General features: G+C 29.6%; 1 protein-coding gene and 1 long non-coding RNA gene across 3 annotated transcripts; both read right to left on the reverse strand.

Annotated features, from left to right (window-relative positions):
- Positions 1-155: 155 nt before the first annotated feature.
- Positions 156-5,924, reverse strand: LOC105831743 (mariner Mos1 transposase). 2 transcript variants are annotated; one of them, XM_012672113.3, is made up of 4 exons: positions 4,382-4,824; positions 1,415-3,130; positions 752-927; positions 156-669 (listed from the first exon to the last, which is right to left on the reverse strand). In XM_012672113.3, the coding sequence occupies exons 2-4, from the start codon at positions 1,541-1,543 to the stop codon at positions 447-449; spliced, it is 528 nt and encodes a 175-aa protein (XP_012527567.1). In that variant the 5' UTR covers positions 1,544-3,130; positions 4,382-4,824; the 3' UTR covers positions 156-446. The 2 variants fall into 2 exon arrangements, with proteins under 2 accessions (XP_012527567.1, XP_036147064.1); XM_036291171.1 differs by lacking the exons at positions 156-669; positions 752-927 and having other exon boundaries at positions 2,408-3,130; positions 4,382-5,924.
- A 410-nt stretch (positions 5,925-6,334) lies between these two features.
- On the reverse strand, positions 6,335-7,811 carry LOC118647043. The gene is made up of 5 exons (XR_004964361.1): positions 7,616-7,811; positions 7,295-7,541; positions 6,915-7,136; positions 6,732-6,799; positions 6,335-6,570 (listed from the first exon to the last, which is right to left on the reverse strand). It is a non-coding gene; the product is annotated as an uncharacterized LOC118647043 (long non-coding RNA).
- Positions 7,812-14,879: the final 7,068 nt, after the last annotated feature.

The following is a 14,879-nucleotide window of genomic DNA, read 5'->3' on the forward strand; positions in this document are numbered from 1 at the left end:
TCTGTTCAACGATTTACTTTAATTTAAACAATGCTTATATATATACAATATTTTCCAAACTTGTATATTAATGCTTATATTTTAATATAATTTTAATATAATTTAATACATAAAATAACATATGGATCTTATAATATTAAATGTTATGTACATAATTAAGACAAAAAGTATATTTTATATCGTATTTATATTTGTACAAGGTAACAACAATGATCAAGTAAATTATCACTTATTTTGCTGTTAATATTTTTATATTCACAGAACATATACAATTCTATGTTTTCATAGCGAAAGAATGCTTCTACGTTTTACATGTGTTCAGTAGATGCACTGAAAATTACACATGTTCGTTTCCCTATAGTTGTCTAGTTACCTGATGTCCAGAGTCTTGAAAACATAATCTTCACAGCATGAGCAAAGTACTATTGCGATGTCTATCGAAAGATTTAGGATTTAAACCACATGCGATTACTATATTTTGATTTTTCACGTGGTATGTCAACTGGCAGCCCAGGAGTTGGATCAGGATATGTTATAGGCTCCTCTTTCGGTGGTCGCGGTCTCGATGTGTTATGAACTTTTGCTTCACAAAAATATCCAAATGGTGGACGTTCTATATTCAAATTTGTACGAACGCAATCGTCTAAGGCAGCTTGTGTCCGTCGGCATCTAAGTAGCATTTATATTACGCTAATCACACAATTGTAATTATTAAAGATGAAGAATTATAGTAGGATATAAAGCAACTTACGGAGCAAAATCCAACGTTCCTGTTGATCTCTCAAGGCAGTACATGTAAGCATTAAAGTCTTCTAAGCAATGTTTCTTCATCTTTTTAAGAACATCCATTGCGCAAGAGGTCACAGCTTTTCCTTCATTAAGACAGCGACGTGAGTCACGCTCCTCTTGTCTGCACAACATAAATTCCTGAAAGAGAAATAAATTTCTTGTAATTAAAATGTGACTCAATTCAAACATGTCTTCAAGAGTTATTAGATTTTAGAAATTTAGATTTAGAATTTTATATGTAGAAGCTTTAACAAAACATAATTCTTTGAATTTGTATACACATTTGTATACTGCATTCAATTTACTAGCGTTGCTATGTAAATGATCTAAACGCAACTGTAACTCAATTAAAAAACTAATTTTAAAAAGAACTTTCATAGATTATTTTAATTAATACGCTGTCCAAAATGTGAGCTTTTCAAGTTGTTACTTAACATTAATTATTAATATTAGTACTTATTAATAATTTATTATTAATTAAGAACTATTATTTACAATGGAGCATTCACGTCAAATGTAATCACAAGGACTTGGAGCATTATGTAACCCCTCAGATGGATGATTTGATAAACATTACGAGTGTCAGCTGGGATTGTCTGGCTGTCGCATAAAAGTCGTAACTCACATTGTTATACCATTCACAGGCCTTGCCGATGTAAACGGAAGCAGTTTGTAGCACCGGCCAGCTAACATTCAGCTCCTGAACGGTTAGCTCGCTCTCCTCAGGCAATACCGTCTTCGCCGTCGCAGCCATTTTTCTCTTTACAGCAGTACTCTGTCGGGACGACTTGTCGATCTTGTCATTTGCAATCGGAGCTGCCGATCATGAGAAACGTTTCGAATGCGAAACTTTCCGATCACTTTACAGTTAGAAGTCACGAAACACGTTATGTACTCATAAATCTCGTGATCGCTCGTGATCGAGTAACGGTAACCTAACCTCAAAAACGAGCCTCCGTCCGCCGTCCGCCTCGTCGTCCAATACTCCAACTTGATCGATAGCAAATTTTGCGCCATCTTGCCATTCGATTACAATTACTGCGAGTTTAATTCAAATAATAAGAAAAATAGAAAATTAAAAGCTAAAAACAAAATAAATTAGAATTACTTTTGTCATGCCCTGCTACCCATTGGCCGAGACATCGTGGTTACGCTGGCTCTCCTTTTAGCAAAGAAAAGTTGACGAGAAGAAATGAATTGATTAATTGGCAGAACAAAGTTAAAAAATAAATAAAAGTACAAATTATGACAACTGCATATTATTTATGTTATGCATACTATGTGAGATGTTTTACTAAGTTACTGTTAACAACATTATTCGCCTGACATTCCTGCTGTTCAACCAAAATCTCTTCCCAAATTTTCTCGCTTAGCTTGCGTTTGTTTCCTACACCTTTTTTTTTATACAACTACTCCTACAAAGTCTCTACCTAATGTAAATCCCATTCTTCAAATATTTCAAACATCAAATTCCTTGTTTTCCATTTGATATTTAGAAAAGTGTTGCTACCCAGATAACCAAGTGTGATGTAGCATTTTAAGCAAACTAATTTTGCATGTGTTGTTATATATTTGTTGTACATTTGTTAATTGATATCAAAATAAAACACATTACGAATTCAGCAACATAATTATTTATATACATGCAATTAATTGAGAACATTTAAAAAAGGAAACAATCAGCAATAATGATACATTATATTGTTTGTGATATAACAGCAACATGGCAACAACAAATAATTGATAACAAATTAATAATGCTGACACGTTGCTATCAATTTGTTGCACACGTTTGCCATTGTTAAAAATAGAATTCATATGAGTTTAATCTAACAGACATAATGTCTCATTTTGTTCAGAGTTTGTCTAAATTAGTTGCTATACAATTGTTGGCAACATCAAGACATTTGGCTATCTGCAGGGCCATCTGTAATAAAATTATGATCGTGCATGAATCTCCTTAAATAAAATTTTTTACTACATTAATAAAACTCAAATCAACTTTCTTTTTTTGTTTCTTGATTCTTAAATTTAAATTACAATTAAAAAAAACATCTGATGTAAAAAATCATCAATGTTTACTTATATGAATTCAAAGAGTATAATATAACCAGTAATAATTAATATATAAGACTAATTCAAAATCGTCTGCTAAATATATAAAACTAATTCAAAATCGAATTGCTTTTTAAATCTCTCATAATAGTAATCGTCGCCTTCTTTCCGTTATTTTTTCGTTTTCCTCGAATTCTTCGTTTTCCTCGTCTTCTTTGATAGTGCATTTTTTCTTGTTGTCGAATTTCTGCGGCGACTTTTTGGAAATCCGAGTCTTCTATGTTGACTAAAATTATAATATATAGTAATAATACGTGTATACACATAATCTATTATATATAGTTTGGTATAATATAGTTTAGAGCTGGATAAAGTAGTAAGTATTGGAACTTTTAACTAATAATAATAATTATATTTGCGTTAAACTTTAATCTTTTGTGAATAGACAATGGAAAAGCAAATGATAGCAAAAAAGCAGGGTTCTGACAAAGGTATAGATGCGTCCAAAGAAATTATCTACAAGATTGATATACCTGCCAACAGATATGATCTATTATGTTTGAAAATTCTAAGTACTGGACTACTTATTTTTTTGAATAAGTAACTATATTAAACTATATTATGCAATTTATAGTTTAGATAAAATTCATTCTTTAAATATATTCAAAGATAATATATTTAAATATTTTATTGAATTACTTTTTATAGATCATACAAAAGTACTGCAATTGTTAATAAAAAGCAAAACACATAATGCATAATTATGCAAAAATTGCATATATATTCTTTTTAAAATTACATCTTGATTAACATTGAATAATTTGATTAACATAAAAAAATATAACTCATCTCATTGTTTCAGTGCTTAAAAATAAGAAGACATTTAGTTACTGTAATTTTGAGAGATGTAACTTTGACGCAAGACTCTTACAATAATTTTATTGATCTTCAAGATAAGTTGCATCAAAATATACCATAGAAAGAAAACGTAGTCTGCTCTCATGATTTGGATACAATTAAAAGTTCATTTCTACATGATGCTAGACCACTATAAAAAATACGGTTCAAATTACTTAATCAAGATAAAGTGTATACGGAAGAAGAAATTATGCAGTCATGTGCAGCAAGTTTCTTTCTCTCTTTCTCATCATGTTTGTAAATTCTGTAAATAATTGCAATGTAATCAAACACTCCCTTTTTTAAATCTTTATTCTGGAAGACCAAAGATCTGTCTCATGTAAATTATGAACTTAAAATCTGTGTATAGGATCAAATTCCCAATCTGTCATTTACAAGTTTGTAATGTAAATAATTCTACATGTAGGAAATGATTCATATATATTCATGTTTAACTATGTTTACAGACACATGTGCAATTTAAACAGTATTTACCTATGATAAAAGACAGTCCTGTTTATTCTATTATATATGATAGTAATGGAGTTGTTTTATCTGTTTCCCATCATTAATGGATATCATTCAAATATCAAACTTAATGCAAATAATATTTTTTTGAGTGCACAGCAACTGATCTTACCAATTTTCTTGCTTCTGAATCATTTCCATGACTTTCAGGCGTTTTGAAATGGCTTGTTGACTCACTCCCAATGATCCTGCCAATTCTTCTTGCGTTTGACACGAGTCTTGATCAAGTAATGCCTTCAATTCTGCATCTTCGAAAACCTTCTCTCTTCCACCGCCATGCCGGTCTTCGACGTCAAAATCACCGTTCTTGAAGCGTTGAAACCACTCTCGGCACGTTCTTTCCCTAATAGCGGTCTCACCATACGTATCTGAGAGCATTCTATGAGCCTCAGCCGCAGATTTCTTCATATTGAAGCAAAAAATTAAAACCTCCCGCAAATGACGAGAATTTGGCTTGTAAGCTGACATTTTCAATCGAGAATGGTGCGGTCGAGTTACCGCTATGAATGCTTCGAAGCGTTTCAAGTACATTTAGGTTGGGTTCGGAGAGCACGCTTTTGGCGCTGTGAGTGTGCTCTATCTTCGACATTCCCTGAGCAACAAGGATAGAATATCTAATACTTTTTATGATATATATATATATATATAAAATATGTAAAATGTATATTTCTTATAACATACTCAACTAATCCTAAATCTAAACTATACTTAACTATACTTTTATAGTTTTATATTATAATACATAAATAATATTAGTACATATTAACATGTTACGTTCTGCACAAATATTTATTTTTGAACATATGCTGTATTCAAGTCATTTATTGTGCATTTCTCATAGGTGGGTTTGCATATTATTTCTTTTAGCTACTGCACATTTATCATACTCAATAAAATTCTCTCTTTGTAATCCTGCTTCTTCAACTTTCATTACCATGTCTTGTATGTCTTGCAATTCATCTTTTTGCAGCAAACAAATATTGTGCAGTACGTAGCACGTTAATATATGATAAAGTACAAAATCTATACAATTCATCGCCAGAACATGTAAGAGACTTCTTCAGTGGCTTTTTAAGAGACCAAACGATCTTTCGATCACCATTCTCGTTGAAGAATGACACAAATTATAGTTTTTCTGGTATTGTCTAAGGTGGCCGTTATCAGAGTAAGGAACTAATAAATGCTTGTGTAAGCAGCATCTCTAATTAAACGTGTATTGTTTGGAAACTTCATTCGATTATTCATATATTCTTGTAGAGATGATAAACGGAAAACACGAGAATCGTGAACAGAACCCACATTTCCGATATAGACATGTGTAAAATATTTTGTGTGGTCACAAACAGCCTATAAGTAATATAAAAACTTTTTTTAGGTTTTATTAATTATGTTATATTAATTATTGACAAATTCAATGTTACTAATCTTTATCAAGTATTTGACAAATTAATAATTTATAATGGATAACGTATATAAAATAATTAAAAAATGTATTTTTTAGTTCTAGCTTAAACATTTTCGAATAAAATACATTTAATTCTAAATATTTCTGTATTATATCTTAGAATTATGTTTGACAATTCAACAATAATATATAAAAAACACATACTTTAACAATAAAACAAATTATACAATATCAAATTAATAAACAATAGATTTATTTATCAAGATTTAATTATTTAGTTTTAATTATCAAATAATCAGTCATGAATTAGTAACATATGTTTAATAAAAAAACAGCCTAAATTAACTAAACTAAAATTAAAAATATTAATCTTTTGTAATTATTACGTAAAATAATTAAAACATTACTTGTAAATAAATTGAATGCTGTCCCTTGTGATTGATATAAGCTCGTAGGTGCAGGGACATGTAAAAAAGGATACCTTATGGGTACAATCATAAATATGTATGTCGTATACGCTCAATTTTTCATCTATTTAAAGTAATTTAAAAAATGTAAAAATTCATAAACATACACTTTAAAGTTTTTAGAACAAATATATATACTTTGAAAAAAAAACTATATAACTATATTTATAATTTATAATTTAATTATCGAAGATTATATCATATAATGATTGTATTGTAAGGATTAATAGATATTTTAAATCCTAGTGCAAGATATTTATAAAGAGATGTAAATACATAATAATATTACTGACTCGGTACGATCTAGTTTTTCGATCTCCCCAATTTCGGTGATTCGGAGCTGAAAGATGACCTCCTGCGAGTCATATGTCCGGAAACAGAATTTTGTTGCCTCAGTGGCATTTTGTATAAATCACAGGACGAAAAAATCTAGACGACATGAAAAGAGCAAGAAATAAAAAATACACGTAATCTTTATGCGCATCATTGTGTTAGTAGTGCGTAACATAAGAGAATAACACACTGAAAAATTCCATAGAAATACAAGCTCTATAAAGTAAAAATTCAAAACTAAAAACAAGACAATTTACCTTTGTGATATCCTGTGTGCTACCCATTGGCCGAGATATCGTGGCTATGCTGGCTCTCCTCCAAGCCACTTAAAAAAGTTGACAAAAAAAAAACCAAAATGATTAATTGACAGAACAAAGATAAAAAATAAATAAAAATGCAACTTATGAGAAGTGCATATTATATCAGGTAAGATGTCTTACTAAGTTTTTGTTTACAACATAATTTGCCCGACATTCCAGCTGCTAGACTAAAATCACTCCTCAAATTTTCTCGCTTAACTTGCAGTACTCTAGTACTCTAGTACTGTGTGCAATGCTGTTTCCTCTGGCAAGCAATACAATCCTTTATCATTATTCGTACTATTCACTGCATCATTATTATTTTTACTCTTGCACTTCAACAATTCTTCTACATAATTGACCCTGTAATTAGAAATAGTAACATAAAAATATGAGACATATAAATGCAACAATTAATAATTCCAGTAAAATACATTTTCTTATGACTGATTAAATAATCGATTAAATAATCGGTCGATAAGAAACGTAAGAGAGAAAGAAGCAAACATCGCCGTACGTACATTTCTTTGTCGCGTTTATTGGTCTCCATATTAAATCGAGTTCTACTGCTGGTGTCGTACGAGTCATTCAGCTTATATTTTGTATTCTTCAGCATAGTCATATTTTCCTCCGGTTTTCATATTAAAATGTGTCTTACCCACAACAACACATTACACAAAACGCTTTCTCCGAGCGCCAAACCAACAATATCGGCCAGCCGGTCTCTCACGGAATTTCTGAATAATCTTTGTTTCCTCGACTTTCTACCTAAAATTGTTTCTTCTTAATCTAAGTTTTATGCTACACAATTAATTAAAAACAGAATAATGTGGAATCCTAACTTGGACATTTTCTCTTCCTCGCTCAAACCGAGAAGCTTCGCGTTTCCTTAAAGGTTTCGTCTTCTTCTTTTTATACTGGATATTATGCGTTTCGTCGTCTTCGCATCCCATTCTTTCTTAATTAATTAAACCTGCTATATTGAACTAACTCCTTCTAAGTAAAATCAAAACAGGGGAGTATTTTCAAGGTTAGTTTCGTCCGAAGGTTAGTTCCGTCGCGACGGAATCAATGTTCCCAAAACCGACTGGAAAAATTATTGTAAATAAAAAAAAACAATATTTTTCTGTTACTTTATATAAATTTAATGTATAAATAAAATAATTTATTTAATAATATAATATTTAATGATAATTGTTTTCGTAATATATATATCGAATCTATCGAATCAATTATCGATCGATGTGGGAGATCGATTTGACTCATATTTTAATTTACGCATATTTTTTATTTTTATGTAAAAGTAATTACAATTTGTGAAACATGAATTAATAATAATTAGCTTTAATGTGAAAAACGCAAAGTTCAAAACGGTATATATCGCAGAAGCACTCATCTTAACGCGTGAAGTTAGCGCTAGAGATGATCATCTCTGACTCGAGCCAACTTAACACAGTTCTCTGTTTTAGGGGTTTACATGCCTTCCGGAACGGAACGGGACGCTGGGTTCACTTTCTTTCCGGAACGGAGTGGGACGCGGGACACATCAGTTCCTGATCGAATCTTTTTCACAAATCATATAATCGGTAAATATGAAGCATATTTAGCTTGTACTGCGTTTCATTCGAACGCGTATTACTCGTAGCATAAATCGCGACGTGTGGAACGGTCGGGCAATTCTAACATGCGACAATAATTCCGTGCCAAAGTCGATCGCGCGGGAAAGGTACCCCCTTCGCCATATTAACAGCGTTCTCTCTTTATTTCACTCGCGGAATCCGTGACAATCAGTAGCAATCCCGAGGCGTATCGGCTCCGCGACGTGTAATTGCCGCGCGAAGTTAATCCGCACGATAAATGAAACTGCCTCAGGTCATTCTAAATCATATTTACCTGTCATTTTCAGAACGCAACGAATGTGGAACGACACGCCGCCGCAAGTGCTACAACAAGTGCTATCGCCAAGTATTTAATCGGTAAGTCTTATTAGGTTAAATTTGTGTGGCAAATCGCTGGAACGCGTATACATCCATACGCACGTTCAAACGCAGATCTCGATATGTTAATCATGGTCCACGAAGTTGACTGTGGGCAGGAAAGAAATTTCTATCGCCATTCTTAATTGCATTTTTTTTCTCATTTTCAGAACGCGACAGAGGTGGAACGACCCGGCGCTGTATAGAATCGCAGATCATAACTGGTAAGCGTAACGTACACATCTCAGTAAGCAAAAAATAATTTAAGATTTTGTAAATCATAAACTAATACTAAGATTTTATTTAATTATAACTTTATCGTAGTTTATTATAACATTAAAATAACATTAATATGTAGCAAATTTGTTAATTCTTTTTATGAATTGTGATAATGATTTATTTGATGTTTTCAATCACCATTTTAATTTTATACATACAGCTTTCAAATAGAAAACAACCAAATTTATCCAGTGAACCAAATTTTGTTACATCTTCTGCTGAATGAGATTATGAACATTATGATTTATAAATTCTTATTTATATAAGTCACCAAATTCTTTTACAAAATATTATAATAATTTATTTGCCTAAATACATTTTGTTACTAAATCGTTACATATTACTATCCGAATTGCGCAATGTAAAGATAGAAAATGCAGATAATAATGTTTTTAAAAATATGGTTTTATCATGCATGGATCATAATGGATCAAAAAGTTCTAAATTTAACGGCTTTTCATCTCATATTTTGTTATTAGTCTAGATTTTCTTGCAAATTATAACGAGTTGATTTACATATTAATTTCAGTTTTTATTAATTGCATCAATATTTTTTTTATTAGACGAGTTTTGTAAATGCCTTTAATACAAAAACTTAACAAACATTTCATAATTTCTAATAGCCAAAATGCATATAGTCTGAAAAAACATTTGTGACAAGTCCAATTTTTAAATCACATAAAATATACTTTTTTGGGATAATCTTCATTAGTCTGTAAATAAAATTCATTTATTCGTAGTTTTGACTTTAATTCTGAGAGAGTCATTCCATTGTTTGTAAATAGACTTCGAGCCAATATTTAATACAGCTATGATAAGAGTTAAAAATTTTACACACATAAAGGCAACGCAAAGAATCTTACTAATGTTTACTTTTAAAACTTGATTATTTAAGTGCAAACTTTTTGTTTAAAAACTTTTCATTTTTTAAATAAACTTTTCTAAAAAAACATTTCTGTTTTTTATATAAACTATTAAGCTTATTATATCCATGATAAACAGCAATTGGGAATAGCCTGAGTTGTTATAATTCATCAATTTTAATTAAAATAAACCAAAATTGACAGCCACTAATTTTCGTCAGAAAAAATCCGTAGGAAAAAATTATTAAAAATCGCTGCACAAAAAATTGCATATTTTTGGACACGAATTTCTGTAGTTTTTAGAGAATTTTGTACAAAGTTGTCGCCTTCAAAATAATTCTGCAAAAAATTTTGCAGGATTTTACGTAATTTTTTTAGAATGCAAAAAATTTTAGAAAACATTACATATAATTCTGCTAAATATTGTGCATAAAAATTCTGAAGGTGAAAACATTGTACAAAAATCTGTAAAATGCGCAGAAATTCATCCACAAAAATATGCAATTTTTGGTGCAATAATTATGCATAATTTTTTCTATGAAAATCCATCAATATTAATTAATATGTTAAATTAACCTCTTGAAAAATTACTTTAAATTAATTGTAACAATACCATTGGTTTAAATCTAAAGTGACGTGCTGAAAACTTATGACAATTCTAGCGAAAATTATCGATAATATTTGTATAGTTCTGTGCTTTAATATCGTTAATAAACAAAGTTCTGGGGATAAAAAATTTCCAAATAACTTTTTGAGCCCGAAACCAACACGATACCTGAATAAAAGTGTCGTGCTGAGTAGTTATGACAATTCAGGCAACATTTCTCGATAAATCTCGTATAGTTCTGTGCTTTGGTATCATTATTAGACAGAATTCTGGCGTTTAAAATTGTGAACACAATTTTAAATTCGCGAAATCAGTACGACACACGAAAAAATGTGTCGTGCTAGATAGTTATGACAATTTTTGCGACAAATCTCGGTAGTTCTCGTATAGCTTCGTGCGTTGATATCGTTTTTAAACAGAGTTCTGGCAATTAAACGTTTGTAAATAATTTTGTTTCTCCGAAATCAACACGACACTCGAGTGAACGTGTCGTGCTGAATAGTTGTAACAATTCTAGCGACATTTATCGGTATTTCTGTTATAGTTTTATGCGTTCATATCATTTTTAAACACAGTTCTGGCGATTAAACATTTGCAAATAATTTTTTATTTCCGAAATCAACACGATACTCGAGTAAAGGTGTCGTGCTTAATAGTTATGACAACTCTAGCGGGAATTCTCAACAGTTCTTGTATAGTTTTGCATGATTCTCTAGTAGATTATCAATCTCAAATTCGTTAAAGTATACAAGTAATTGTAGAATTATTATATTCAATGTTGTTTATTTTATCGATTTCTATACACAACCTTGTGTCCTATTTTTATAAGATTCTGATTAATTTCTAAATCTGTCTGATAACCAAATTTTATTGTAAAACATTCGGAAGCTTTAAAAACATTTGTAATAGTTTTTTATAGGAATATAACAACAAGTTTTATTTTTTATCGTAAATGATACATTCTGTTGTTGTCTGCTTTCTTTAGTTGAAGTGCACATAATAATCTGTGATAATGAAACACTTGGTATTTTCAAAAAAAGATTCTCTTTTATTTTTTGTATTAAACTTATCTAAATTTTATAATTACATTAAAAGGATCTACTATTTTATTCAAATCACAATTAAGAATAATTTGTTCAAGTCCATGTAATAATTGCAAAAAAAAAATTCTTATAAATTTTTATAATTTTTTGTATGTCAGATTTGTTTAAAGATAAATTATCATATAACTGAACCACTAAACTGTTGGATTGTTACAGCAAGTTCTTTAAGAAACAATGAAATGTTTTTATTTTCCAATGTCTTATTGTTTGACGAAAGGCGGATTATTTCCTATCGTATCATTGTGTGAAGGGATGCAGTCGCAGAGCAAAATTTTATATTTTGATTAGAATCTGATATGTTTATCTCTATTGTGTACAGTCGGAACATTCACTAATTTTTTAAAATTTGTTATCAACCCCATTAGTAAAAAGTTGTTTTATAAAACTATGTTTTCTGTGAAATGTTCGAAAGTGAACATTATATAACAAGTAAAAATATCTTGTTTATGAATATACCTTAAATAAAATACATATTTATGAATATTTTTAATATCATATTATCAGAATAAGAACAATTCGTTGTTAAAAAATAATAATTTGACTGTTCATATACATCATATACATTATCGTACTGTTTGCAGTGATAACTAAATAAATGTTTTGTTATAAACCATTAATTTGTATTAAATTGATTATTTCAAACACCATTTTAATTTAAATTTTATGTTTGTGTGTTACAGTATCATCATTGCTAACTAACGATTCTTAGTTCTGAGAGGAGGAGGAGGCCTAGGAGAGGCATCGGGCATCAGTGGAACGACTTAGCGGTAAGCATTATTATTTATTTCTATAAAATTAATTTTTTTTGTATTTATCAGTTTTATTTCGATGATTAAAAGATATCAATTAAAGAATTAAAATTCAATGTAAAATATAATAAAATTTTATTTTTATATAGCTCTTAAAAATTGCATAATTATTTTAATAGATATTTAATTAAAAAGCAATTATAAAATTATGTGTAGAGTAAAAGTTAAGAATTATTGATTTTTTTGAACGCTAATTTTATGTTAAAATTATGTTTTTATGTTGCAGAATCATCGTAGCGACGCTGCTGCTGATAACTCCACTGCTGCGCATCGGTCGGTGAGAGATAAAAATTGTATATTAATAATTAATTGCATGTTGCATGAATTAGATTTTTATCAAAAATTATGTAATGTGAGAGTCTATAAATTGTTTTTTTTACAAAAAGAATGTGTTTATAAAGTTTACGGATTTTAACGCATTAAGTTCGATAAAACGCAATATCTCTTGCAACCAGGAAGAGGTTAAAGAGGAAATTTGAATAAGAGACGAATAATCAATCATTCTAAGATGTAAGATGAAACATTGAAAAGGCACAGACATTCTCGATTAATCGCTGATCATTTTTAATTATCCCTAATTATTAATCACTCAATTTGTAATATTTAACTGTAATTATTAATTAAACAATTAATTAAATTTTATCTAATACTGTTGTATATGATTTTAAATCTCACAAACTTTTCATCTAAATCTTGATTCGTTGTTACTTATTATGTTTATTCTCAAACGCATTTCATGTAAATGTTTAGAAATAGCGATGTGAGATTCAAAGAGAATACTTAAATAATATTTATTCGTCAGCTTATTGCAGAAATTAATTTTTGCAACACTCTGCGTATTGTAAAAATTCGATATTTTCTGCAATTGTCAGCCTATTGCATTAATTGTTTTTTACAACACTTTGTGTATTGTCAAAATTCGATATTTTCTGCAATTGTCAGCCTATTGCATTAATTATTTTTTACAACACTCTGTGTATTGTAAAAATTCGATATTTTCTGCGATTGTCAGCCTATTGCATAAATTATTTTTTACAACACTCTGTGTATTGTAAAAATTCGATATTTTCTGCAATTGTCAGTCTATTGCATTAATTATTTTTTACAACACTCTGTGTATTGTAAAAATTCGATATTTTCTGCAATTGTCAGCCTATTGCAAAAATTATTTTTTACAATCCTCTGTGTATTGTAAAAATTCGATATTTTCTGCAACACTCTGTGTATTGTAAAAATTCGATATTTTCTGCAATTGTCAGCCTATTGCAGAAAATAATTTTTACAATGCTTTGTGTATTGTAAAAATTCGATATTTTCTGCAATTGTCAGCCTATTGCAGAAAATAATTTTTACAATGCTCTGTGTATTGTAAAAATTTGATATTTTCTGCAATTGTCAGCCTATTGCAGAAAATAATTTTTACAATGCTCTGTGTATTGTAAAAATTCGATATTTTCTGCAATTGTCAGCCTATTGCAGAAAATAATTTTTACAATGCTCTGTGTATTGTAAAAATTCGATATTTTCTGCAACACTCTGTGTATTGAAAAAATTCGATATTTTCTGCAATTGTCAGCCTATTGCAGAAAATAATTTTTACAATGCTCTGTGTATTGTAAAAATTCGATATTTTCTGCAATTGTCAGCTTATTGCAGAAAATAATTTTTACAATGCTCTGTGTATTGTAAAAATTCGATATTTTCTGCAATTGTTAGCCTATTGCAAAAATTATTTTTTACAATTCTCTGTGTATTGTAAAAATTCGATATTTTCTGCAACACTCTGTGTATTGTAAAAATTCGATATTTTCTGCAACACTCTGTGTATTGTAAAAATTCGATATTTTCTGCAATTGTCAGCCTATTGCAAAAATTATTTTTTACAATCCTCTGTGTATTGTAAAAATTTGATATTTTCTGCAACACTCTGTGTATTGTAAAAATTCGATATTTTCTGCAATTGTCAGCCTATTGCAAAAATTATTTTTTACAATCCTCTGTGTATTGTAAAAATTCGATATTTTCTGCAACACTCTGTGTATTGTAAAAATTCGATATTTTCTGCAACACTCTGTGTATTGTAAAAATTCGATATTTTATGCAATTGTCAGCCTATTGCAGAAAATAATTTTTACAATGCTCTGTGTATTGTAAAAATTCGATATTTTATGCAACACTCTATGTATTGTAAAAATTCGATATTTTTTGCAATTGTCAGCCTATTGTAGAAAATAATTTTTACAATGCTCTGTGTATTGTAAAAATTCGATATTTTCTGCAATTGTCAGCCTATTGCAGAAAATAATTTTTACAATGCTTCGTGTATTGTAAAAATTCGATATTTTCTGCAATTGTCAGCTTATTGCAGAAAATAATTTTTACAATGCTTTGTGTATTGTAAAAATTCGATATTTTCTGCAATTGTCAGCCTATTGCAGAAAATAATTTTTACAATGCTCTGTGTATTGT

This window comes from Monomorium pharaonis, chromosome 8, assembly GCF_013373865.1.
Source record: "Monomorium pharaonis isolate MP-MQ-018 chromosome 8, ASM1337386v2, whole genome shotgun sequence".
Taxonomy (NCBI): domain Eukaryota; kingdom Metazoa; phylum Arthropoda; class Insecta; order Hymenoptera; family Formicidae; genus Monomorium; species Monomorium pharaonis.

What these genes read in the sequence shown, in the direction of transcription:
- LOC105831743 (XM_036291171.1), bottom strand. Translation starts at nt 4,800, where the DNA reads ATGTACTTGAAACGCTTCGAAGCATTCATAGCGGTAACTCGACCGCAC. An exon ending in ATTCAGAAGCAAGAAAATTG is followed by an intron (nt 3,131 to 4,381) that starts GTAAGATCAGTT and finishes TTATAATTTTAG; the next exon opens with TCAACATAGAAGACTCGGAT.